Consider the following 26804-nt stretch of genomic DNA (forward strand, 5'->3'; position numbering starts at 1 on the left):
GGCTGAGCTGGGCTGGGCTGGGCTGGGCTGGGCTGGGCTGGGCTGGGCGGGACGGTCCCGCACCTGCGGCCGGGCGGGCACCGGGCGCGGCACCGCCGCCGCCGCCTTCGCGCCGCTGTTTTAACACAAACCCGCGGCAGTGCCTATTTCCGAGACGTGCTAATTGGTACCTGGATGGCAGGGCGCGAAGTCCTTGTCCGTTTCCTAGTACAAAGTAGGTTGCTAGAAAATTTGAAATTGCCTTTCAGCCTAAAGCTGCCTTACCTGAATGTCATAATTACAGTAATTATGTACATCCAAATTACATGCTAATTAAATTAGAATCAAATCGTTCTAAATCGAAATCAAATGAGGTAGCGAGAATTAATCAATGACAACATAAATAGAGAGCTTCCTTCAGGGATATTTATTGTAACGATCCAAGCAGGAACCTGATCTGGAAGTCACCTGTTTATTTACTTTCGGAGCAGTAATAATTTACGGTTCGGAATTAATTTTAAACGATCGGTTCCGGGGAGGGGGGGGGACGTGGGACGACGATGAAGACGACACAGAGCAAAAGGGCGGCCCGGGAGGGCCCGGGGACAGAGGATCTCCGCCGCCCACCCCCCCCGAGGGCCGCTCGGGGGGGCCGGCAGCCCGCCCTGCCCCGCCTCCCCGGGCCCTCAGCGCGGGGCTGAGCACCGGCCCCGGCCCGCCGGGAAGCGCCCGTTAGAGCCTCCGGGGAGCCGCCGGTGCTGCCTCGGCCCCGACTTCTCCCGCTGCGGCCCCGGCGGAGGGCTGAGCCGCCGGGCCCCGTCCGTCCGTCTGTCTGTCCGTCTGTCCGTCCGTCTGTCCGTCCCTCCCTCCCCGCCAGGCTGAGGGGAGCCACCTCACGGCGCCGCAGTCCCCGGCCGCCCAGCCCCACCGTGCGGCAGAGGGTTAACCCTATTCCGCGTTTTTTAAGGTGAAAAAAAAAAAAAAAGGAAAAAAAAAAGAAAAAGAAAAAAAGAGCCTCTCTTACCGTCATCTCTGAACCGACAGCACCTCCTACAGGGCCCCGGCGCGCTGTGCGGAGCAGCCGCGCTGAGGGCCGGGCCGGCGGCGTCCCGGGGCTCCCGGCGGGGTCCCGCCGCTTGTGCCGGGACAGCCCCGGGAACATCCCCCCGGCGACACGCACCCTCCTCCTTCTAACCAGGGCCTGAGCCCACCGCCGGCGGTGGAGGAGGCCCGTCCCTTCCACAGCCGCCCCTTGGCGGTCCCGAAGGGCCGCTTCTCGCACCGGCGAGGTGGCACAAACCAGCCGAAGGGAAGCACCGGGAGCGGTGAGCCTCTTCCTGCAGGGCGACACCCACCTTCCCCAAAGGCTGTCAGGGCTGCGCTGAAAGCAGGAAAGGTGTCGCATGGATGAGTGTTTTGTTTCAAAGCTCTTCAACAGGTAGCCTTTGAGACAGATGCATTTGAAACATCACTCTTTTTCTTGTTTAATTTTCACTCGTGGTGGCCATATGTCACAATAAACCCGTGCCACTTGCCAGGCTTCTATGTGAAAAGGCAAGAGGTACACACCAAACAGCTTAACTACACACAAACAAATAAAAAACAGAGCCCACAGAAATGCCTAGAACCATAGACATCAAGCTGTCCTTCCGTCTTCAGGTCAAAGTCAGTGGCATTGCAGTTGGCGGACTCCTGTGCCACACACACAACAATCAGACAGACCTGTAAGTGAGACACCTTTCTTTGGAGTAGAGGCACCTTCCAGCACTTATTGGTTATTCCTCCTATCTTTCATGCTGCACATAACACGAAAATGTTCTCCCAGAATATGCCTCTTCCTGTAACACATTACTCTCTCTGTCCTCTCTTACACAGAGGGAAAATAAATTCTTCACAAGAGGTTTTGTTGAGACTGTTCGTAGGGGCGTTTTGGCAGTCTCCTCCTGTTCTTTCTAAATGGGAGCTTGCACACGCACATCAGTCTCGGGCCTGACCCTACCAGATTGTGCACGCCCTTGAACTCCCAGCTACTTCAGCAGGAACGCCAGGAGCAACCGAACCCAAAGGCGTTTAAAAGAAGGTGGTGACATCCCTTCACGGTGGCTCACCGTTTCAAACTCATTCACGTGCTTAAGAGATAAGCCAGGTCACTTCCACCATGTATTACATTCTGTGTCATATTGAAAAACTTCAGAGTGACTGTTTTAAGAAGTAGAAGTGGACTGGTAATAAACGGTAGTCCCATTTGTCCTGTGAGTGGGGAGTGGAAAAAAGTTGCTTGCCAGAATACCGAGTACGGTGACACCTTTTCACCTGTCCACTAACTAATGTACTTCCATCTGCCACCCTGAAACGACAGAGAAGCATTTCTTTTGCGATAGAAACCTTGCGAAGTGCTGCCTTGTGCACATTTGTACTGATTCCGAACGCTGGAGAAGAAGGCAATTCTTACTGTTTTTAAAGAATAAGGTATTTTATTATGGAAGTTCATCAACAAGGTGTGCAGAAAATGACCGACAATCATTAAAAAAAAAAAAAGTTTGCTTCGTGAAAACAAAAAGATGACTATTTACATTGACTTTCTACCACAAACAATGAAACACCTCAAACAGTTGAGGCAGTAAATATTCTTTTCATGTCTTGAGAGATTATTGAACAATAACTTGACATTGTACTGACACATACCAACAGGGGTTCAAGATGTTTAGATAGCCCTGACCAAGCTGTACTCTGCAGGAGGTCAAAAAATGTTGGCTACACACTTATGTGAACTATGTCTCTCTGTTGTTTTAACTCATGAAATTGATCTCTTACAGGGAACTTTAGGAAAAATGCTTCAGTATGAAAAAAAAAATAAACCCACTCTCTAGAATACAATGTTTCGATATCTGAAGCAGTGATTTTATCCAGAACTACCTCAAACGTTTGTTATCATTTAACATATCTCAGGACTCTTCCCAAATTACTCTCTGCTTCTTCTCACAGTTGCATCTAAACAGAAATAATCAGGGACAAAACCAAGAATATTACATACTGCTCTGAAATATTTTAAACCCCTAACATCAGGTCTACGAATTACTGCATGTATACAAGAGGTATTTGCCAACAAGTATATTTATACAGTAAGAAAAATACCATAACATTTATACCTAATTTACAAATATTCCAACATTATAGAAATGATGCTGTTGGCTTTATGTAGGAAATGCTAGTTACAGAGGCTGGAAAATGAAGAGCAATACATAATTGAGCCCTTGTTAAAGGTATTCATCAAAAAATGGGAGATGCTCTTGTTTGCACCTGTCCCCTGCGCTATCTATTTTTTTTCCTCTCTCTGCTTCTGCTTCTACTGCGTCTGCTCCTTTCTCTGTGCTCCACTTTACTGCGCTTGTCCCCACAGCGCTCTCTCTGTTTTTTATCCTCTCTGTGCACATCTGTGCCGGGGCTTCTGGTTTCATGTTTCCTGTGCCGCTCTTCACCAGGGCTTTGACTTGGACTTTTTCGTGTCTGCCTTTGCCTGGAACTGCTGTGACTCGTGCAAGGACTTCTCCTGCTCCCCTCATCCATGCTTTGGCTTCTTCTATCCCTCTCCTTTCTTTCAGTCTCTCTCTTGTTGGTGCTATGGTATCCGCTTTTGGACTTTCTTTCCCCCTCACAGGAGCTCCATTTGTTGTTCTCTGCAGAACTATCTCGCTTTAAAAGTCTGTACTTCTCCCTATCTTTGTCCTTGTTACCGTGACTACTGGAGAGATCTTCATAAAGTTTTTCCTTCCTAGTCTTTGCCTTTCCTTCTGAATCGCTGCTGCTGCTAGCCTCTGAAAACTTGTCTTTTTTTCTTTTCTTAGAATACATCTTCTTTTGTGCTGCTTTATCTCTGCTGTCAGTCTCGCTATCACTGCTGCTTACTGAAGACTCACTGGAGGATGAGGAGGAGGATCTCGTCTTATGTTTCTTGTGTTTACTTTTGCTTTTTTTCTTTTGCTGCTTTTTCTTCTTTCTGTCTTTCTTTTTCTTTTTCTTCTCCAGACGATCCAACTTCCTTTTATTTTCAAAATAGAAGAGCAGCGCAATCAGATGCGTTAAGATACTCTAAAGTACAAAGTCATTGTCTTTTAAAGTTCACTACTTCTGATGACCTACACAGTAAATACACTGTTTTCCATTAAAAAACACGCTGTATTCCTCTCCTCTTTCAGCAAAGTCTATTTTTAAATTTCTAACCTGACATTAACCATAGTAACCTTTAATCCACAGCTGCTCCGTCAAAACAGGAGGAATATGACTAATTCTTTAATTTTAAAAAAGATAAGTAAGATAGATCAATTTTGGCCTTGTAACTAGGAATAAATACATTCCATAGGGCTTTTTTTTTTTCCTTGTCAGACTGCTCTGGAGACTTTGAAAAATCATTGCTGCTTTTGTTTGTGCATTTTTTTTAAGAGATTTTGAAAATGAAAAATGCAATTAGCATTCACTTTCTATTCATGATGGAAACTAAGACTCTAAAGCCTATGTCTCTGAGTTCTCCAGGTAAATAATACGGGTATTTTCAATAATGTGTCACAACTAGAAATTTACATTTTCTAGCCATAAGTACAATATTCCATCATGCATGCACATTCATGCTATTTGACTGCTTTCACCTAGTTTTTATTTTGCTTTCTGTGTTTATTCTTCTCAAAAAAATCAGTGACTGAATAGTGAAATTACTTTCAATGTATTAAAAAAAAATCCCTTCAGACTAGTAAAATCCAAAGGACTCAAATATTTACCGAACTTCAACTTACAAAATATAAAGTATTCTAATTTCATTGTGGCAGGCCAGCAAAAGTTCAAGCAAAATACCATTTTAAATTACTCAAACTACATTCACGTTCCTTACTTAAAAGGAACATAAAATATGCCAACTATTTTCAGAGAATTTATCACAGATGCAAATATCATATGTACCTACCTACTCATGTACCTGCTCAGCCATTCACCTTTCTCCCCTCCTCCCACTCCCCATATACAGAACATCTTTTAACCTAAAAGGCCATTTTAACTAGTAATACCTGTATGGGATCTACCAGACAGTGGTTGATATTTTTCATTTTTAACACTTTCAGGTTATGTAAATATAACATTGCAAATTAACAGGGAAAAGAAAATACAAGTCACCTGAATATGAGATCAGTAGGGCAGAAGGAAAGAATGAAAACCTCATTAACTTTTTATTAGAACTACAAAACCACGGGGAGCTCCCTCTGCTGGAGCAGCCAACTATTAACCCCTGACCCGAGCGCAGTGTGGAGCTGGGCCGACCTTGGCACTGGGGTGCGACGTCAGGTTCAGTCTAGCCGCACAGGAGATGATAACAAACTTTGCCAAGTTGTAAACCAGTAAATAACTACACAGAATTTTTAATCCTGGGAGAAGGTACTGTAAACAATGGAGTGCAAAATAATATTTTAAAATAGCTACCGACAGCATCTTCAGTGACCCAATTACTATTATTTCAGTATCCCAGTTAAATTGGAAATGAGCCCCAGTGCAAAGGCATCACAACTCGATTAGAACAGCCAGATTAAAACAAAACATCTGGATTAAAAAACCATGCTGCATAATGCCATTTGTGGTGAAGTGTATGTTCAACTAAGCTGATTTTCTTCTGTACTGATGCTGCTAAATTCTTCAATAACATAGAAGAGTTACAGGGACAATCATGGAGTCAGAACTGCTGGCCATACAGATTCCTCCACTAGGTACCACACTTACCTTAGAAGCTTCTGTTTTTGTTTGGTTGATAGTGATTTTAAAAATTCAACTTCTGGATCATCATCTCCTTCACTTGCAACAAATTCCTAGGAAAATGTGGTTAAGGCATTAAGTTCTCACATATAAAAAAAATCTCTTCATTCAGATTTCTGTATTAAAAGTGATGCCTCTATGCACCTTATTTTTGCACAGGCACAAATCTATTTGTATTACTAAGTCAGCTTAAGACTCTTTGGAAAGAGCAGCAAACTCACTACAAAGCGAACCCCCACCCCACATTCTGTCTCGGAGCTGAGTAGGTGTTATAATTGTGGGGGTTATACAACAGGAGTTATTAGTAACATATGAAAAAAATCACTGCTAGGGAAAGAAACATTTCTGAAACAGTTAATAAAAATGAGCCAATTTTGGAGCCCACATGATTCCCCAGGATAAGTCACTCCATTGTTATCATGCTTGGATGAATAGGTAAGATGCTAGTCCTGCTCGAACCCAGAGTAATTTAAGCAAATTACTTTTCTGTCTCGGTTTAGTCATTAGGAAAATGCGTATTAACACACATCTACCTCACTGTTGTGTTATTAGTCTTTAAATGTTCATAAAGTGTTCTAGCAATGCAAAATACTGTAATCATATAATCTACATACAGTAACGCAATCAGCAAAGCATAGCTGCTTTGAAGACCCTGAATTCTTCAAATTATGTGCATCTGGTACACTACAGTTCTCCAATGTGATGTTTTTAATTTTAGCCACACTCAGGAGGGCAAAGAAGAAATAAAGATTAAAAAGCTCTTCCAAAAAAACCCCTACCATACCTAACATAAACCAAACATATTGATATCACTGTGATTCGGTTAACAGTGCCCATATGCTACATTTTTCTGGGGTACATAGCTTTTTTAAATGTAAAGGTACATCCATCTGCAGAGACACAATGAATTGTTGATTTACTCAAGACTTCAGACCAGCTGAGGGCAGTCATGCCCTCTTTGCTCGTGGTTTAGACTACCCTGCCGTATGAACAAAGGTTATTTCATGGTGGCTCGCTCAAGGACTGTACATGAATTTTTCACTTTACATTTTTATTAAAGCACCTCAATTAGAAATGTACCTTGTGCAGTCTAAGTAAAGACAATTAAACATTATCACTCCCTGAAATAATAGACGTAACAATAGTCAATCAAGTGAAAAAAAATCTTCAGATACAGCATTCCTGGCAGTAATTATTTGTGCACACTTCCTCAAACTTCATTCAAAGGGTAGCACTGCATCAGAAGCATGTGGCAAACCCCCTAACCACCCCCTTCATGAAAAATTCAATTTCTAGTCACCCAGAGGAGGGATTTAATTTACTATATGTGGTTTTAAAAGAAGTAATTTATGATTCACCATCCCAACTGAAATTGGAAAGCTGGAAAACAGTAAGTTTTTGGACATTTTTCTACTGGTATAGCTATTCAGCTTTCCTATGGATATGCATATTTGAAAACATTAAGTAGCAATTCACAAGCAATCACATTTAGATTTATAGACATTTTCAGCTTACCGGTAAAAAGATCATTACCTGTGATGGATCATTTGCGGTCAAGTTTCTCCCCAGTACATTTTGTTTCAGTGCAAACCCACTGTTTCTCATCTCCGCTATTAGCTCCGAGGGGTGCATTGATGGCCCTGTTCACAAAAATCACAGTTTGAATGTATCATTTATATCTCTCTACCTTTTTTGGACTCCACAGTAGGAATTCAGTTGAAGCTTTGTTAGGTAAAATCACAGCTAAATCAACTCAATAATCTTCTGCTGAGCAAATAATCAGATATGATTTTCTAAAACAGCAGTCTGGAGATTCAGAATAGAAAATAATTGCATTTTTCTTTAAGTACAAGGGGATTCTCTTATGTAACTTTGTCATGTTGAAAACAATATATTGAGGTAAGTCTAGCAATATATTTTTATTATAGTGAAAAAGCACAGGAAACCTAAAGAAAGCACATTAAGTAAGACTCTTAGGTGCTGCCTTTCCCTTAAAAAAATGGGAAAATATGCTAGGTGTCTAGGCTGTTATCTCCTCAGAGATTTCTGTTTTATCAGCTTAAAAAAATACACCATATAATACATTAGAGTAGGCATTTGGGATTAGGCACGTGCTACCTTTCTTTGTAAACAACTAACAAGGAGTGAAATACGGGATGTATTTTGGATCATTCAGACTTGACTGCACAATTTATAAACGCTGTAACTCACTCTTTCGCTTTCATTGAATACCTGTGATCATCAAAACCTCATGTACTTGTCTGATTAGATACTCTTCCTTCACCCTAAACTAACATTCTTTTGTTAGGTCACTTTAAGTAAATTTCCTTACCAGCTCATTCACAAACCTTACTGTAAATGAATTAGTACTACTATACAAGGTAAACCTAAATTAGAAGGAATGTAAAATAGAGCATGGAGCACACAATTACTATTACTTCTATAAACTAACTGTAAATGATAAGATTAACCAGTCTTACGAAACATACTGATCCTGCTTTGTATAAAACATCCTTTTTGTAAAAAAACTTTTTAAGAGTTTCTTAGTTGTGGAGATGGACAAAACTCATAAATGTTTAACAAGGAAAAGTATGGAAAGTAAAGGGAGATTTTTTACTATGGAAAATATATGGGAAGTAAAATAGCACTTTCTCAAAAAAGTGTCAGCTTCAACTTTTTCGCAGTTTTCCTGTATAATACACTGCTTACAGCAACAAACAGGCCTACGCATAAAGCGGGAAGGAGTAAGATAAAACTTTGAAAATGGTCTAAAGAGCCCTTGCATTACTGGCTTTCTTTTCACAGGTTCCTTATTTTGCCAGGCAAAAGAATTTTCTAATGAGATTCCTTTTAGTATTTCCTTGAGCCTACATTTGTATCAATAGGGGGTTATTCCCCCCTCCCATGTATTTTACCAAAAGTGGTTTTTCTTCTTGTCTTACAGTGTAAATGTAAGCTCACTGATCATAAATGAACGTATATGGGCACCAGTGTCTACATGTTTGCTTATTTCAAACTTAAAACCTTGCTCTGCTTGCCCAAATCTATGCTAGCTGGAACAGAAACCGACATTAGACAGAAACCTAACAACAGAATTTGGTACCAGCTGATGTCTTGATTTGAAAAGGCCACACAGACCAGCCATACAATTCAGTCAAATACCCTCTATGAGGACGCTGAATGGAGACAAAGCGTAGAGTCATGAAAGAAGATTTCACCATACCAAAGAAATCAAAACGTGTGACCAGACTGAAGCCTGGAATCCCCCTGTTATTGAAAGGCAGTAAGAACCACTCCCTAACAAAGTGACCTAACTCACCAGCTATTCCCCCTTCAGTGTCTCAGCACTATACACTTTTGATGTGTATTGTACACCTAATTATTCTCATTAGTGTGATTAGATAAATAGAGGCATACAACTTGTCCAAATCTATGCAGGAGATTTGCAAAAGAACTAAGACAGGAGCCCTAACTTTGTGGTTCCATATGAAGACTACGGGCAAAATCGAGACCAGAGCAACACGAAGGCATATCAGCCTTCAAAAGCACAGTTCAAAAGTAGTTTCTAGAAACAAACCTTTCAGGCATTCTTTGTGCTTAACACTGGAAAGAGGTAAGCAAAATACTTTCCTCTTTTACATACAAAGCTTATAATGAATGCACAATACTATTGATTTTTGTGCATTTGTGCCCAACAGATGTCAGTTGTGCTGTAACGCACAGATCAATACAAAGGAACAAGAGACCCGTCAGAGTGGCTGCTCAAGATGGAACCCAACACAAAACCACATGCAAACTTTTGAGTAGCTTCCATATGCTTTTCAGAGGTGAAATCAGCACTAGGTTTAAAAAATAAAAACACAGAAAAGCTTAGAAAGAAAGCAAACTAGGCTAAAAATAAATTTACGTGAGCTCTGTTTCTTTCTTTGTTAATGACATCCAGGAGACATTCATAGCTCCATCTACAATTTTTTAGTCGCAGCACGGTATTACCACAACAAGGTAAGTTAACAAATCATGTTATTTCTGTTTTGTGGATGTATACATATTAGATCAAATGCACCTACAGAACCTTGAGACTAAAGTGGTTTATGAAGTAAGTTATTGTGAGGGAAACAGTAATACAGGTTCATCCTAGCCTGTGAGGAGAGACAAGAATCTCCATGAAGCTTTGTACATAAAAGGTTTCAGAAAACACGAGGACACGAGATTCAGAAAATAAAACAACCCCATAAATGAAAGTAGAGTCAAAACACAGTCCCATTTCATAACCCTTCTGTGTGCAGACTCCAGCCAGGCATGCCACAAGCACGAGGTCCACTACGGTTGATTCTGGAGGACTCCCTTGCAGCGTGTGATCCTTGCAGTTTAAAACACATTCACCTATGTCGTCCTCACAAATGTTAATGTGCTTGCACTTTTTTTCTGATGCCATTGAACTTCTCAGAAGTTCTGTTGCCCAATGACAGCCAGGCTGCATCGCTACCTTTGTTCAAGTAGCAATGCCAGATCACAGTAGGGAGAAAACGTATCTGATTGGGGAAGTCTAAAGAGGTTGTTTTCTATCTGGTTACAAGTCCAGGCCAAGAAGTTCAATTAAGACATTATATCTGACAATGGCTACACAGCTTAATAGCAAACCTCCATTACTACCTACTTTCTGCAACACAACAACAAGAATTGAGAAAATTTTTATTCACATAATTAAACACCTTTGCTTGGAATCAAAGAAATCAAATGCTTGGTGACTTTCTTTCCCCACCCATGCCTCAACATGATTAACTCTAATGATTTTGATAAGCAGATCTGATTTTCTTTGAAATATCAGTGACAGTTTGAGGTCTCCCAGGATTCCTCGGCACAGCTATTTTATGTGACAGCACTGAGGATTGTAACACTTCTTTTTGAGCTGCTTCTTCACACAGTCTTAAAAGATGTAGATGCCTAAATGTGTGAGCAAACAATCACATTCCCATTTCCACACTAAGAAATTAAGTAGGGGATTTCTCCTGGCTAATATAAGCCAGCGAGATAAAAACTGTAAAAGAAACCCCACTGAACCTCACTTAAGGGAGGCCTGAAAAACTCAAATTCTCAGATGTGTCCTTGGCTTACTTATTGAGGGGCTAAAGCTTAAATCTTGAAGCCACCACTATACTGGCTGCTAGTGACTCTTCCTTCGTCTGGTGTGAATTGATTGTGGAGTCCTGCTTGCTGGAGACGCGACTATGCGCAGCGTGATCAAACTTGTCACGGTTTGGGCTGGACTGGCCACTGAAATGAACAACAGATGCTCTCTTTAACCTCTCTCCTTTCAGAGTAGGAGAGAGAGAAAACAAGAGAGACTTACAAGTTGAAAAGAAACTAAACTAATTGAACAAAATACTACTAATAAAATAATAAAAAGAAAAGATAATAATAAGAAAGTAATGAAATATATAGGAGCTCCCAGGATGACAATCGCATCACCAGCAGGCACTGGGAAAGTCCCAGACTGGACTTAGCAATGGTTGGGAACTGGATTCCAGATCTGGATTCAGGAACCCACAGATCAGGATTAAATCTGTTCCACTGAAGAAAGAGCCTGACCCCTTTGATCTCTCAGCTTTTATACTGAGCATGAGGCAGATGGGATGGAATACCTCATTGGTCAGTTTTGGGTCACCTGTCTTGTCCGCTCCTCCCTGCAGGTGGGACCCCTCTATGCTCTCACACTTCTGACCCTCCAACAGGGCACACAACAAAGTTAGCCGGCCTTGGGTGTTACAGCAATAAGTATTAGCAGGAGCCTCTCTGCATACCATTCCTTGGTATCTACCATAAACATCAGGCTGGTAGCAGACACTGTCTGAAGTTAATTTCAGAGAGTTAGAAGAGGCTTCACTGAAAAGCCACACTGTCTGCCGTTAATTTCAGAGAGTTAGAAGAGGCTTAACTGAAAAGTAAAATTACTGAAAAGAAAATTGGTACTGTTTTACCTCAAACCAGAACAGTAAACCGGAGAGGTAAACCTTTTCAGCCTGTCTTTGGCTTATGACTACACTTACATCATCACCCTCTGAGATCTTCTGACAAAATGGTACTAAGTATACCTGACAGCCATATATGTTCATCTGGTTAAGTTCCAATTAAGTCATAAACTGTAAAACAGACAGTAAGATTGAGCTGAGAGGCTCTCAGTTGGCTAAAATCTTGGGAACTGATGTTAGCCAAGTATTCTTGAACAGCACCCATCAACTTGCAAAAAATCACTCCTGCATCAGGCATAGAAAAATACTTTCTATACTATGAAAACTGATGTCCTCATATGTGCATTCCTTATGGACTTGTAAGACAGCCTGTGAAGAAGCTACCTGTTTTATCTCATACAGGTGAAAACATCTAGAGATACCATTATGCCATGAGTTGACAGAACGTTAGATACAGGAATCCTATAAAAATAGCTGATTGCTACAACTTCTAACAACTAGTCTCTCAGCATTCATCCATCAGCAAACTAAAAATAAGTTCAAAGTTACCATGTTTCATCATCTGTTTCTTATTCTTTCTGAAATAAGTCAAATACAGTACCTTGCTATTTTTGAATATGACTGTCAAGCTTATTTTCTGGAATTTACATTTTGATAGGGAAAAAAAGAAAAGAAAAAAACCTTTAAAACTTTTCCAGATGACACTTGTTTTAAACTAAAACATTTATCTGCTTTAAAATTAATTCATAGTCTCGGAAAAGCTTTTTATCATATAGTGGAATTAATTGCATGCTGATATCATACTTATTTTTGTGCACTAAGACAACTGACAACTTGTTAAGTTTTCTACAGCTACAGGTACTTAAAATTTTATTCAGGGCTTGCACAAAAGAGGCTCCATAGTTAAGGACCCACTAAAGGATTTTTAAATTATTTTTTCATGGTCTTTATAATTCTCAAGAAATAGTGTTGTCAAGCAAACAGACTACAGTTTCTTCCTGCTTCTTACTTCCCACAGAAGTTCTTGCTGCATTAATTCTCTCTGTTATCTTCTGTTTAAGATACTATTTAAGGAAGAAATCCAGATAGCTCAGTTGACTCAAAGAGTTGGGGCACATATCAGGAAACTCAAACCATTCAATGAAGTGTGAAAAGAAGGATTTCAGTCTTCACAAAATACAACCTGAGTGCAACGTTAGCTTGACAGCTGCTGGTGCATCTTTATAATATTCGTACAATTAAATAAACAGAAGAGCTGTAAATAGAATTTTTCTGAAGCCTACAGGAGCATCAATTATACTGGATTGCAGAAGATATATATCATACTAGGATTTCTACAACGTATTGTCAATTTGCTTTTTTGTAACAAAAAGCACTCCAATTTCTTATCGCACTTAACCGAGGTGAATTTAACAGAATCAATTCTGCTTCTGTTAAACAACCAGGGGGGAAAATATAATTCTGGATTTCAATTACTTAAATGCCTAGTTTACAGCAAGCTCTCCCACCCCGCCTTACTAACCCCACTCCTGGCCCTGAAACAAGAGAAACCTATAGCTGCAATTCATTTTCAATTTTGTCTTGTACTTCTCCTGAAGCTACAAATGCAGAGTGTATGTAACACTCTGTCATTGCCAGAATGTTTCCTCTAAGAGGCACGGGCACAGGACTCCTCTTAGGAGAACAATGCTCGCTGTAACACACCATCTAGCAGGCCTCCATTAAAACATCTAAAGCACATTTTTCAAATTACCCAATATTAGAGAACAGTATGCTAAAACCTCTTTTCATAACGACTGTGATTAAATACCACTTTTTCTGCAACAGTTTCAGTGGCAGTAAGGACAGACCATAATGTTACGATTGCCAGGATCACCAAAACCAGCAGTTTTACTTCTATCTGCTCATGATGCATAGACTTGACAGTATCTGCTGAATTTATTGAAAAAAGCTTTCACTGCTGTTACCAGCGCAGATGAGCAAACCAAATTATTCTTTGCAATCAATTAAGTTTCAAACGGATTTTTGTTGTGGAATAGATATGGAAAGCAGAGATAAGAAGCAGTAATAGTGTAACCCCTACTCCTACCTGTGGCAGGGGAAATTACTGTAACCAGTTGTACTGCTGCTGCTGCTATGTTTTGTTATGAAATGAAATACAAAAGTTACTGCAAAAGACAGTAGATTCTTCATGGTCTCACTTCAGTTACAACTGTTTAACCTTTATTTTAACTAATGCTCATTTTGCCTATCATCAAAATAGATTACTTAGAATAGGGCTTTTCTAGAGCTTCCCCTTCCTGAGAAGGTGTTCTGGTGTGAGACATATTTTAGCTTACAGATGTGATCATTTTAACCTAAAAATATCACTGTTATTATACCATCAGATTTCTCCTGACTTGGTAATAAAGAGATAATTTACATGAATGTAAATGTAAACAAAGGACACTGGCATATCTGCTACCAATTTGTCAGTATACGTCACACACAGTATACTCCACTCTACCGTGTTTAAAAATTAATTTATGGATCAAAGACATGATACTTTCAAGGCTTATCCTTTATTACCACAGATTTTTTGGTAGCAAACTAGGCCTAAAGCATATTGCCTTCGTTCTGACTTACATGTATTTTGGACAACATGAGGCTATAACTCTTCCAAACTGAAATTTGATTTCCTAAGTAACAGTGATACTAAAGCTATGCTCTGCTGTGGAAAAATATGTACATACATACATACTCCAGGGAGTATACAAACAGCTCTTTCACATTAACTAGGTTTTAGAAAACCACTCTGCTGGTGGGTTTCAGTTTAGCACACAATCACATGAAGGATGAATATACCCTGAATTCAGAATGTTGTCTTCTCTGGGTGGTAGCAAAGGTGTAACATATGATATGAGGCTTTTTAGGATTTGCTTTAAAAGAGAAACTAACTTTAAATTTAGCATACAGTTTTGTCAATACATCCATATACTTTTTTTGTGCTCTCCAGACTTTTTTTTTTTTCTCATACGGCTTCAAAGGAAATTGAACAAAAATGGAAAAAAATGACAGACTGAGCCTAATCACGCTGTATCGTCTGTGAACTTTTATTGCGGTTGTGACAGAGATAAGAGTGGTCACTTATTTATCTAAAGGACAAAGAGCTATTATCAAAATTATGTGATCATGAAGAACATAGCAAATTTATGCTGCCTCCAATAATTCAGAATTGATCATTTTTTACTGATAATTTTCCCATCTATTTCAGAGATGACTGCATTCAGACCATATTTACACTTCAAAGCAACTGCTGCAGTTGGCATTGAGAGAAATCAATGAATAAAAAAAAAATCTGGCTTTTAATTAGATCTTCTCCAGAGGGTCTGTAGTTTAACCGAATTTAACACTTTAGCACAGAATTTCAGTATAATTTGCCATGCTTTTGTCATAGGGTATTTCAGAGAAACCTGAGTTTCCTTTTTACTTTTTTTAAGTAGTAAAAACCATTTAACATTATCAAACTGCTATAGGAGTCCATACTTATTGCTTAAATGCCAAGCACAAGACTTCTAATAGAAATCTGTATTTTATGCATTCACACCAAATATAGAGGCTTCTGAAACATAAACGGAGGATTATTCTAAAATGTGACAGTTCTTAAACTATGTGAAGATTTAGTTAAGGTTCCTACTGTTCACAATCAAAGGTCTCAGCTGCAGATCTTAAAGGAAGGTTTCATAGACTGTATGTTTCTTCAGGTCACCATTTCTACAAATATTCACAGTTAACATATTCAAATACCTTTTCTTTGTTATAATAGATTCAAGAGAACACTTAAATAATTCCCCGCTCTCCTGATAGAATGCAGATTTTTATCCACTGGGAAACAAAAAGGTACCATATTTGTCACCAAAAAAATGCAGTGAGATACAGACATAATATAACTTATACATAGGTTTCCTTTTTTGCTGCCTCCACGTGACTGATAATTTCAATGATTACCGAGGAAAGGAATTTCACCCAAAAGCTAAAGAACAGTTGAACACACTAAGCGATAGTCTGATGGAAACCACAACCACAACTAGTTTACGGGCACTCAAGCAATGAATAGAGAAGGCACAAACTCCAGGAGCTGACACTGCATTTTTAGAAGGCTGCATTAGCATAGACACACCTAGAATTTATCTTGGTAGACTATAAGACACTAGATACATGTACATGTTACTCAAATACATTTTTACCATTATTTGCCTGAATTTTCCACAACATGGAATCACGGAATCACTTTACACTACTCTCTTTCTTCTTGGTAATTTCGCTGGATGGAGCCAATCGGCTGCAAAACATTTGAAGTAGTCCACAGCAGAGAGGGATGCCCAGCACTCTCCAGGCTTAGGTTTCACAGGCCAAGAGCATAAGAACCTTTTTTCATCTCAGCATCCCACTTCGAACTACACCATTCATAAAATTACCTACCCACTTGAGACACTAGCCTTCTTTCTTAAGATAGTAATAGATTCCTAGCAAGTTATTCGATCTAAAAACATATGATAAAAGTTGTAAGCGTTCATAGTCCTTTAGTAATTCTCTCCGCCTCAGCCCTCACTGAGCAAGACAGATTGCTTGCAGGAAAAAAAAAAAAAAAGGAAGAGGAAAAAAAAAAAAAAAAAAAAGAGGTATTTAGTTTGTCCTAACTTCACCTGACCAAGAAAGTTGCAGGCAATTTTGAAGTAAAAGAACAGTATTAGTTCAAAACACTTTTCACAGGAAACCTACTAGTCTCTGTTCTAATGAAGTCAAAAGCTTTTCAGGCTTCACAAAAAAAAGCACCAGAAAGCATAAAAAAAATTAACAATCAACAGATGCTGCTGGCTAATGATATAAAAAAGCTTTGTAAAAACAGGGAAACTTTTAGATGCTAGTGATCTGCTTTTTTTGCTGGTATATATTACATATTTTACACATGCATATATACACAGTGACACATTAAGTCAGAACCACAAGTCATATTTTCGTCTTGTCTGAACTTTGAAAGTTAGGATTTTATCAGTAAAAAAATCCTGTAAATCAGTTTAGCCCAAAGAAGCATTTTGATTGCCTAATTTAGCTTTGTAAAGGAGAAGTAAATCTTATAAGTTGGTCTCTGTAAGCCTCACAGCTGGAACATTCTAACACTACTTCGCAGTTTCCAGTGATCAAAGAAAGTTACTTTATATTTAAAACTAAGAATTTCATAATGGAAATAATGCAACACCAGGGGGTGCAGTTATCATGAAATAATTACACTCCTGGGAGATTACAGACAAGGCTGTACCCCAGGGGTGTGATTATCCCATGATAACCACATCCACTGAAATTGCCTTATTGCAAAAATAATCTCTATTCACTGGTGAGATATTATTCAATAGGCCCTTTTTTAATGGTAAGATTATTATTTTTTTTGTATGAATTACCAGCTAGATTAGTAAAATGGTCCCAGAAGTAAAATAACCAGGCCACCAAGCCTAAGTTAAGGTACTGATTGTAATTATTTTTGTTTGCTGGAGCGCTGCAGTATATGTCAGATCTTGAAAGACAGCAGTCTTTTCTCACAGAACACAGTTCTGTGCCACAGACACGCTCTCGCCCTGCCGTGGTTGCACCGGAGTAAACTGTGGCCCATGACCAGTCTTTGCATACAAGATATTCAACACCGAATCCAAACCAGCAATTGCCCATCAGTTTATGTGCAAAGGGGAAGATTACAATGCAGTCCTCACGTAAGATTCAAAGATAAGTATCCTTCTGCTGAAATAAGAGAATCACAGCTTATAGAATTTATAGGAAAGAAAAAACCTATATTGGTGGTTATTTTATGATGTGAAAAAAATTGTGCATAGGGAATCAATAGCTCTTCTTTTTTTTCTCCCAGACAAACAGCAAGAATTTTAGATAATGCAACTAAATCAGACATAGGAGTTTCATTTTCATTCATTTTAACTCAAAAATTTCCTCCAAGGCTGAAAAAAATAGTCTTTCTGAAGGAGGAAAAAATTAGAACAAAACACAAACTGAATTTGTATCGTGATCTTGAATATTTTCTTTGTTTGTTGAGATACATCATTTATATAGTGTCAAAAGAAACAATGACAATTAAAAGTATATAGTCCTCAAATATCTGAAGAATAAAGTTGGATTATTTTTTTTTTTAAGCACCTTCTAATAGCTGACTATTCTGGAAAATTTCTATCAACAAAATATCAAGAAATGTTGAAATGCAGCACCTTTGCTTTTTGGTGGAACACAATATGAAGCACTCATTCACTGTTCTGTTCACGTGCTATTTCTTTCCCTTTAGCATGACCTACTCATTTGGATAAAACTGCTTCTGCATTACTTAAGACTCCTTATTTGAATGAAAAAAAAGTTTAAATCCTACTGAAACTCGCCAATTTGGGCATTTAAAAAAAAATACACATCACCCCCCGGAATTTTATTAAATTGAAGTCACTATTCAACTAAGACCTTTGAAGGACTGGTTTTTGGAGGAAGAAAGGGAAGGATGGGGAAAGGCTGGTCTTGCTGTTTTTAACCCAGTAATTTGGTTATCATAATAAAACAATTTTTTACCCTCATTTTCTGTCAAAAGCTTTTGCTTTTGACCAAGGAGAGAGATGGAAATATCCTTCAAATTAAGTAAGTGCCAATCTTTTATACATGTGTAAAGATTTGTTAGCAATACTGTGGCTACTGCTGTTTGTACTGGTTTTGGCTGGGATAAAGTTAATTTTATTCATAGTAGCTTGTATGGAGTCTAAGTTTTGGGTTTATGACCAAAAGTGTGTTGATGACATTTTAGTTATTGCTGCGCAGTGCTTGCACAGCATCAAGGCATTTTCTGCTTCCCACACTGCCCCGCCAGCAAATAGGCTGGGGTGCACAAAAAGTTGGGAGGGGACACAGCCAGGACAGCCGAAGCCAACTGACCGAAGGGATACCCCATACCATATGACGTCATGCTCAGCATATAAAGCTGAGGAAGAAGGAGGAAGGGGGGGGAAGTTTGGAGTTACGGTGTTTTGCCTTCCCAAGTAACCGTTACAACGATGGAGCCCTGCTTTCCTGGGGATGGCTGAACACCTGCCTACTCATGGGAAGCAGCGAATGAATTCCTGTTTCACTTTGCTTGCGTGCACGGCTTTTGCTTTACTTATTAAACCAGCTTTATCTCAACCCACGAGTTTTCTCACTTTCAACCTTCCAACTCTCTCCCCCATCCCGCTGGTAGGGAGTAAGCAAGCGCAGTGTGGGGCTGAGCTGCCTACCTGCGCTAAATCACCCTGTTTCCTTTCCAGGTTAATTAACTCTGTTCAGTAATGTTCCTGAGAGAAGTTACCCTTCTACACTAGGGATTTTTAAAGACTTCAAAAGACTTCAAAGTTAATACATGACGGAATTCAGTCATGAGTCTAATTGTATATAATAAGCTTCTCCTGTGGTTCCTAAACTCGTATGTATGAGATGTTTCAGTCCTTCTTTACAGCAGAGCATATAAAGTTTCTACCGTTACTGTTCTGTGGATAGAAACACATTTGGGTAAATGCATAAAGAGAGCAGCGAACAAAACAAAGTCATCTATTTTCCTGTGTGCTAAGTGTGCTTCTCTAAAGTGGAAGAACAACAAGGTTCAGAAGAACAAGGCCTGCTAAAAGTCTCCTACAGGGAAGCCAGACCATTTCTTAAAAGCCACTTCTGCAGAAATTAGTGATGACAATGTCCTTAGAATATCAGATTCAGAGCTGTGAGGTCAAGGGTTCCCCAGCACTGATTGCTTAGAGATTCATTACCAGCCAGGATGCTCTACAGTACACGGACTAGCGTCTTCCAACACTGTGCTGATGCATGGTGTGCTCTAACAAGGGAAAGTATTTCCAAAGTTTGCAGAATCCTAACCGAAATTTAGGTAGCGTAACTACCATACACTGCCTAGAAAAAATTATTCAGTTCAGTTTGCAAGAAAAGGATGTCAGACCATCTTTTATTAGCACAAAAAGACTATAAATCAGAGGAAATAAAGTGCTACCAAGTAAATAACTTCAAAGACTTTATTCAAAAATTCCAAAGATTTGCTTTTTTTAAAAAAAAAAAAAGTTTCAATGATTTATAGCCTCAATTTAGTCCTTCTAATACAATTATTTTAATAAACTAATTGGAGTCCTGGTATATTCACTATTGTACTAAAATTTTATTGTGGTTTCACCTTTATTCCTTATTATATCTGCATTTCTCAGATGTACCCTTTAATTTATGAGACAATATTTTTATTTTTATTTCCTGACACACAAGCTGGGAACAAGCTTTCAAGGATGACTCTCCACATATGAAACTACTTCCTGACGGTTAAAAGTATTATTTGCTCTAATAATTTAGCCCAACATTTTTCAACTCTTTCTGGAGAGCTGGTTGCAAACATATATTTTACACATTTAGCTATTAAAAAAAAGTCAAATAAATTAAATACACATTCCAGACTTGCTGTATACTATAAGCAATCACTCCCCACCCTTGAAATCCCTATTTATTGTTCTCTTCAGAGGCACGTATTTTCTTCTACATTCTAGAAACAAACAGACAGCTTCTGAAAATTGTATGTTGGAGTTCAGACCTTGGAAGCTAAGTGGGTTTGTACTTTTTTTTTTTTTGGTGTTGACATTCACAATAAATGAACACTTTGGACCATGTACATGATTTTTACCAGCTTTCTAAGCATGAGGAGACACTTGTGATACATGGTGGGGTGTGTGGGGGAAGCAATGCAAGTGCTTTTGGTTATTTTTTTTTAAACCTAATCATCAGTTCATGAAACACAGAAAGGTTGCATAAAAAGATGATTTCATAAAAACTCTCTGTACCTTACAAAGCAGTCTTTTCTGCAGTTCTAGCCAGTCTAAAGAACAGTGTGGCAACGGACATTTTTGCAGTACTATAAAATAATCAGAAAATAATGAGCAATTTCATTTAGAGACATAAAAGCAGCTTAGGAGTGCATGCAATTACTGATAAAGACAAGCAGGAGGAAGCAGAGCTTGAGGAGTTGTGTTGTACAGAGGAACAGAAGAAGGTTCTTAGAGGTGGATACAGATTCAACATTAGGGCTAGTAACAAAGCATTAAACAGACGTAATGAGAGGAAACAAAGAGCAATAAAGAGAAATGGTCAAGAGAAGATTATATTGTTGGGGATGTTGATCAGAATATCACAGATTTTGTCTTTTTAATGTTGCAGTGTCTTGTTAGGAAAAGTAGAAACACTGTTTTACTCTCAGTGTAGGCTAATTTTACAGAGCTAACTGCAGATCTGCAGCACTGCAACAACTGGGTAGAACTCTCAGCAATGCAAAGATACTTACTCCCATCCCAGCCAACACAGGACTGATGTCAGGGTTTAGTTAAAACAAATCAGTTGCTGTTTTTCATTTGAGTTGGGTTTTTTTTTGTTTTTGTTTTTTTAAATGTGTGATGTAAGCTTTAACAAGCCATGTGGATGAATTATAAGCCTTAAGAAAATCAGTGAATTCAATAACTTGTGATCTCACTTAACTGTAGTGCTTCATTTACATACATGGAATTTCCAGAAGTCGTCAGTGGAGTGTAATTTAGCTTGTTATTAAATCAGATGAAGTTTTAGAAAAGTTGATGAAAGGATTGTATTCCTGAGGTTAGAAAAAGCAGACAACCTTTTATCTGATGATCTAATTAATGATATTACTTCTTGCTATAAGCCTTGTATCTGCTATTAAATCAAGAACTTCAGATTGTTTTAAACTTTACCTACAGTGTTTTTACATATAGTTTCCCTGAAAGAAAGAAAGAGAAAGTACCAATATCATTACAGCTGACTATTCAAATCCAAGAACAGTGTCGTACAAATTATATATACAAACCCTGATCTGTCGCCCACCCCTGCTCCCTGAAATCCTTCCTCAACCTATAAAAAAACTACTCAGCATAGCATGCTGTCTTCTAAGTTCCAGAGTTGAAAATGAGAGGGCATTGGCGGGGTCTGAGAACACTATGTAATTTTACAGCACTTTCCTTCATGCAAAATTTACCATATGTACTAAATCTCTCTCTTTAGGCTTAGAAAGATGGTTTGGAAAGCTACCCAGAGAACATCTCTGACTAGGAAACACCCACAGCAGTCACACGTTGCCTACACCTAGATAGTTAGTTCAATTAGGTTTGAAACAAGCACTTTTATATTGACACTGCAGAGTGTACATTTTACACTGTAAGGTAAGAATGAAGCAAGAAAATGATTTAATATTATAAACTACTGAATAGAAAGGCTGAGAATGTCAACTACAGGACAGCTAATGCAATGGTATAATCACCAGACAGTGCCAGGTCTCATCTCAAAGAGATGACACATCTAAGCGATATAATGCTGAAAAGCAAGAACGTTGGTAGGCTAAATATGTAATAAAACCAAGAGCTACTACATAAAATAGATAACTTGAGGAAAGACAGAAGAAAACCAGATGTTATCAAGTGTGCAATTATAATGGTATCCCTGCAAAACTGAATACACAACACAGCACATGACCTTGAAGCACGGTACAGCAAGTCTGGAGACTCACCCAGGTTACCAGGTGTTTCTTTAACATGGCAGAATATTAAGAATCCTAAAAGTGTTAAAAACTCGGGTCAACTCACAGAAAACAAAGTATTGTAGAAAAAAAATTATTCAATTTGAATGTTTATATCCACTTCTTTAAACCTCATCTAACACTAAATGCTGTGTGACATCAAGTAACAGGAAAGCTAATAGGGGAAAAAAAACGTAGTTCAAGAAGCAACAAGAAGCCAGCTGAAAGGAAACCAGACGTTCGGAAATCTAGATTTCAATTGCTTGTCCACTTACAGAAGCACAATTACATATATTAAAAAAAACCTAAGCCTCTCCTTTTTTCCAACTGATTAACAGAGATATACTGATATAATCCAGCTTTTCCAACCAGTTTGCCTGAATCTGAACTGGGATAGTCTTTGACAATCCATTATGTTAATTTTTTTTTGATGACACAAATATTGTCATTCTGATATAAACAATCTCATTGCAGCTTCTGCATTTTTGCCACAGAATCAAAGCAACAGTCATTACGGAATCTTTTTAAAACATGTTCCTAATTAGAAAATTAAGTCCCTGTAATTTGGAATAATTAAATTGAAATTGTGGATCCTACATTTGGAATAAAGAAGTGTTTTCCCTGTCTCATCAACCCTTTGAAATATGATAAACTTAAACCTTCTAAAATTAAACATGATGAGCTCCCCCAAAATATCAAACCAGCACCTTTAAAAGATATTTACTGCCTACCTGAACCATCACTGGCGACTGAACTCGCATTAATTCCAGAAAGGCCAAATAAGGGACATTCTCGATCAGTGTTTACATGTCCCCACTTGTGGCATTTAATACATCTCACATTCCGCACCTAAAAGGAAAAAAAAAATTACATCATTTTGTTAACAATACAACTTACCATTTACAGAAACGTCTATGTTATTAGGCATAAGAGAAGCTTTTAAACTCACTGAGAAACAGATGATAAAATTAAGAGAGTCCATGTGAGTGTTCTGCAGTTAGATAATATTTGAAATATACCCAAGACATCCACAGAGTGAAATTTATGTAACTTGCCTGGATACCAAATGGCTGATCTCTGATATTCATATCATCCTTAGCATATCTGTTACACAAACACAAAAGAACACATATACTCAATTCACTGTTTTTTTAAAACCCATCATATACAAAACTACCTTTTATTGTTACGTGTATCCATTTCAGAGATATATTCCTGGTAAATGTTGGTTTTAAAGTGTTTTAAATATGGATCCAAAATTCAAACAAAAACTAAGCTGGTCAAGGAAACAGTTCCAGGTTTACAAGTTTTACTAATTAACTCCCAGGACATGACAGGATTACACAAGTGACCTGCTCAAAAACAAAATGGGAAAGAAAAAAAAAAAAGGATATGAAAAGTAAGTAAGTAGAAAAAAAATATTCTGATAAAATCCAGACATCTTACTTTTCTCGAGGGGCGACTTTTTGCCATTCAAATTTGTATTCAGTCTCCCCTTCTTGCTGTAAAACAGAAAACATGGTAAGTTTGATTTTTTTTTTTAAATACATTTTAAGTAAGTAGTAAGAAAACGTAAAGAAATGATGTAATGAAATACCTCTTTAGTTTCCTCTTCAAATTTTCAGAAATCATGGAAAGAAGAGAAATGATATATTAATTATACATCTAAAATACAGCTGGTGTCTAAGCTGGAGACAAAATATTTTATGCTTTATACTAATAGTGCAAATACGCAGAAAGTAACTTTATTTGAATAGAGCACACATACAAATAAACAGCCTCTAGTATGTGGTTACAAATCTTGTAAAACCAGAATAATCTTTTAAACTACACATTGATTTGATATAAAAATACAAAACACTTCAATATTTTTTTTGCAAAAGTGGCAACAATACTTCATTTTAAAATCTTAAGAAAAAGATTTTTTTACCAAAAATTACTAGTTTAAAATTGCATTTGCTCTAATCTTAAGGGATTACTTTAAGAGTAACTTAAATAATTGCAAAATTTGCTCTAGAAGAATGAGCCCATCCAAGTATTTTCAAGGGTTTTCATGCAAATGAGAAAGACTGGGAACAAGTTTTATTGTAAAGCAAGTATGTTTTCTTAGTTCTGCACTTACTTTCAGATTTTGCTAAAATTAAATGACTAATATGAGTATCCACCAGGTACGTAGTAACTTCTTTTTATGAATCTACTAAATACTGTCATACTGTCATAAACAGACCCACCAGAGTCAGGCCACCCAGCACTTTTGACTACACTAATTCAACTTCTTTGGTATTTCTTATGCCTGACATGCATCAAGCTGAATTATGGGCAGAATTTTTAAGCAAAAGTGACCTTGCTATTTTTAAAAAGGAAAGTAGGCCAAAATACAAGTTTGTGTTGTCTGAGTCATTGCCTTGGTCATCATGTCTAGTCCTCCTCATCCAATGGCTTTATAATTGGCTAAATAAACACCTTTTCTTAAGGACAGAATTTCTGCTGTTGCCAGGAAATATATTTTATCTGTTTTTCCCTTCATGCTGAACTGTTGTTTAAAAAAACCCACCCAAACAACCCTAACCATTCTCAGTTTGAAAGAAATTAAAATAGTCTGAGATCAAAATTATTACATACTATAAATCTCTGCATATTCACACAGGAAGAACTTCTAGCATCACTTCACTATGAACACATTATTTTAAAATAAAAGACACTATGCTTGTTTCTTCAGAAGGTTTTTAGCTTTGCATTATTGTCCGTTCACAATCAGGAAACCAGAATACCTTTCTTTGCTCCAGGTGGGGCCTCATACATGAAATTCAGACCATTCTTCACACGCTCATCACCCATAAGCAATCTAAATAAAAATGACAGAGTTTGGGGTGTTACATAAAAAACATTCACTTTGGTCTTACTTACTTAAAAAATAATAATAAAAAAAAGTGCAGCAGGAAATTGTGATAACAACTGGCATATTTTTTCATTTGTTAATTTGAGTACCAGAAGTAGAATATCAAAAAACCTGAGAGACCAGTCAATACTTTTGCATGCTCCATTGTGTACCAAAAATCACACATTTCAGTCACAACTGAAACATAACTCTGTGTCCACAGAATTATAGAGGATAGATTTCTCTGTGATCTAAGTATGTTGCTATACGAGTTTACCTGCTGTTCCTGTGCAACGTAACATATTTTGAAATCAATTATATGACACGCACAAGCCATTTTAAAGAAGTTATTGTGACCTCTGCTTAATCAGATATCAATGTATGAGTCGCTGTCCTCTCCTACGGTCAGTGGGAGACAGTATTTCAAACAAGTCACAATGAGATGGCCTTCACTACCATGACAAGAAGAGACAGTAGGAAGAAGTATGCGATCTTATGCCAATTCTCACCTATTATCATAGGATTCCTGTTCTTTAAGATACTGTTGCATTAATTCTTCTTGTTTCTTCTTATCATATGATATTTTCTGTTCCGCCATCCATACCTAGTCAAAACAAGTAAGTTTCTACTTTAAACAAACACAAAAACTACTGCGAAATGTATTCATGTATAAATACTTAACTGGCTTAATCTATTGAAAATACTTAACAAGGGAAAATTCCCATTCTGATCACATAAAATATACTATTTTCATCCAGCATTTCAACAAATGGACTTCACACAAGCAGTAATTTTGACAAGCTGCAACTCCAACAATGTTTAAGAACTGAAGAGACAGGGGAAAGCTGAGTAATACAAAGGGAAAAGCGGACTCAGAAAACACCCTGGGTGCGCCACTATCTTCCCCATCGCGACATTTCCACACCTAAGTCTCACCAGACCCCAAATCCCAGGTTCTCTCGGGAGGTCCCAGAATTGGCATGGTTCTGGGGAAGAGAGACCTGGAACCCGGTTAAGGCAGGTGGGAAATATTGGGAAAACACGGGCACACCGTGACAGGTGGGGGTTCTCCCGGACGGTGTGTGGTGCCTATTTATCCAGAGAACCAGGTGTTGAAAAGCTGAAGCCAGGAAAAGGCCATAGTTATACACACCTACGAGCAAGCAAACCTGAAGCTTCAAGTATTTAACTTTTTTTCCTGCCTCTTCGCCCCCCCCCTCCTTGCTCCGGCCCCGGTCCCTCCGCCAGACGGCCGCCATGCCCTACTCACGCCGCTGCGGTACCGGGAGCCCGTCAATCCCCCCCGGGACGCCGCCGGGCCCCGTCCCAGTCCCGGATGCGGCCTGACTGACCGACCGGCTGAAGGCCGGCGGCGCCTCAGCCCACACCAACGGCTCCGGCCGCCGGCCCGGCCCGGCCCGGCCCCCCCTCACCTTCTTGATGTTGGACTTGGAGGCGGGATGAAAATCCTTCTTGCACATGAAGTTGGCGAACGACTTCCCCATGGCGGCGGTGAGGAGGGAGCCACCGGCTCTCCGCACTGACAGGGATCCCTCAGCCGGCCGCCTGCCTCCGC

The 26804-nt window shown here is 38.7% G+C and overlaps 1 protein-coding gene across 1 annotated transcript; it reads right to left on the bottom strand.

The window, feature by feature from the left end:
- Positions 1 to 2440: 2440 nt before the first annotated feature.
- On the bottom strand, positions 2441 to 26803 carry CIRSR (corepressor of RBPJ and splicing regulator). The gene is made up of 10 exons (XM_082484443.1): positions 26662 to 26803; positions 25738 to 25832; positions 25122 to 25195; positions 23948 to 23961; positions 23797 to 23852; positions 23406 to 23454; positions 23082 to 23199; positions 7303 to 7409; positions 5737 to 5822; positions 2441 to 4018 (listed from the first exon to the last, which is right to left on the bottom strand). The coding sequence occupies exons 1-10, from the start codon at positions 26731 to 26733 to the stop codon at positions 3292 to 3294; spliced, it is 1398 nt and encodes a 465-aa protein (XP_082340569.1). The 5' UTR covers positions 26734 to 26803; the 3' UTR covers positions 2441 to 3291.
- Position 26804: the final 1 nt, after the last annotated feature.

The sequence above is a fragment of the Vanellus vanellus genome (genome assembly GCF_965231255.1).
Source record: "Vanellus vanellus genome assembly, chromosome: 5".
Lineage (NCBI taxonomy): Eukaryota > Metazoa > Chordata > Aves > Charadriiformes > Charadriidae > Vanellus > Vanellus vanellus.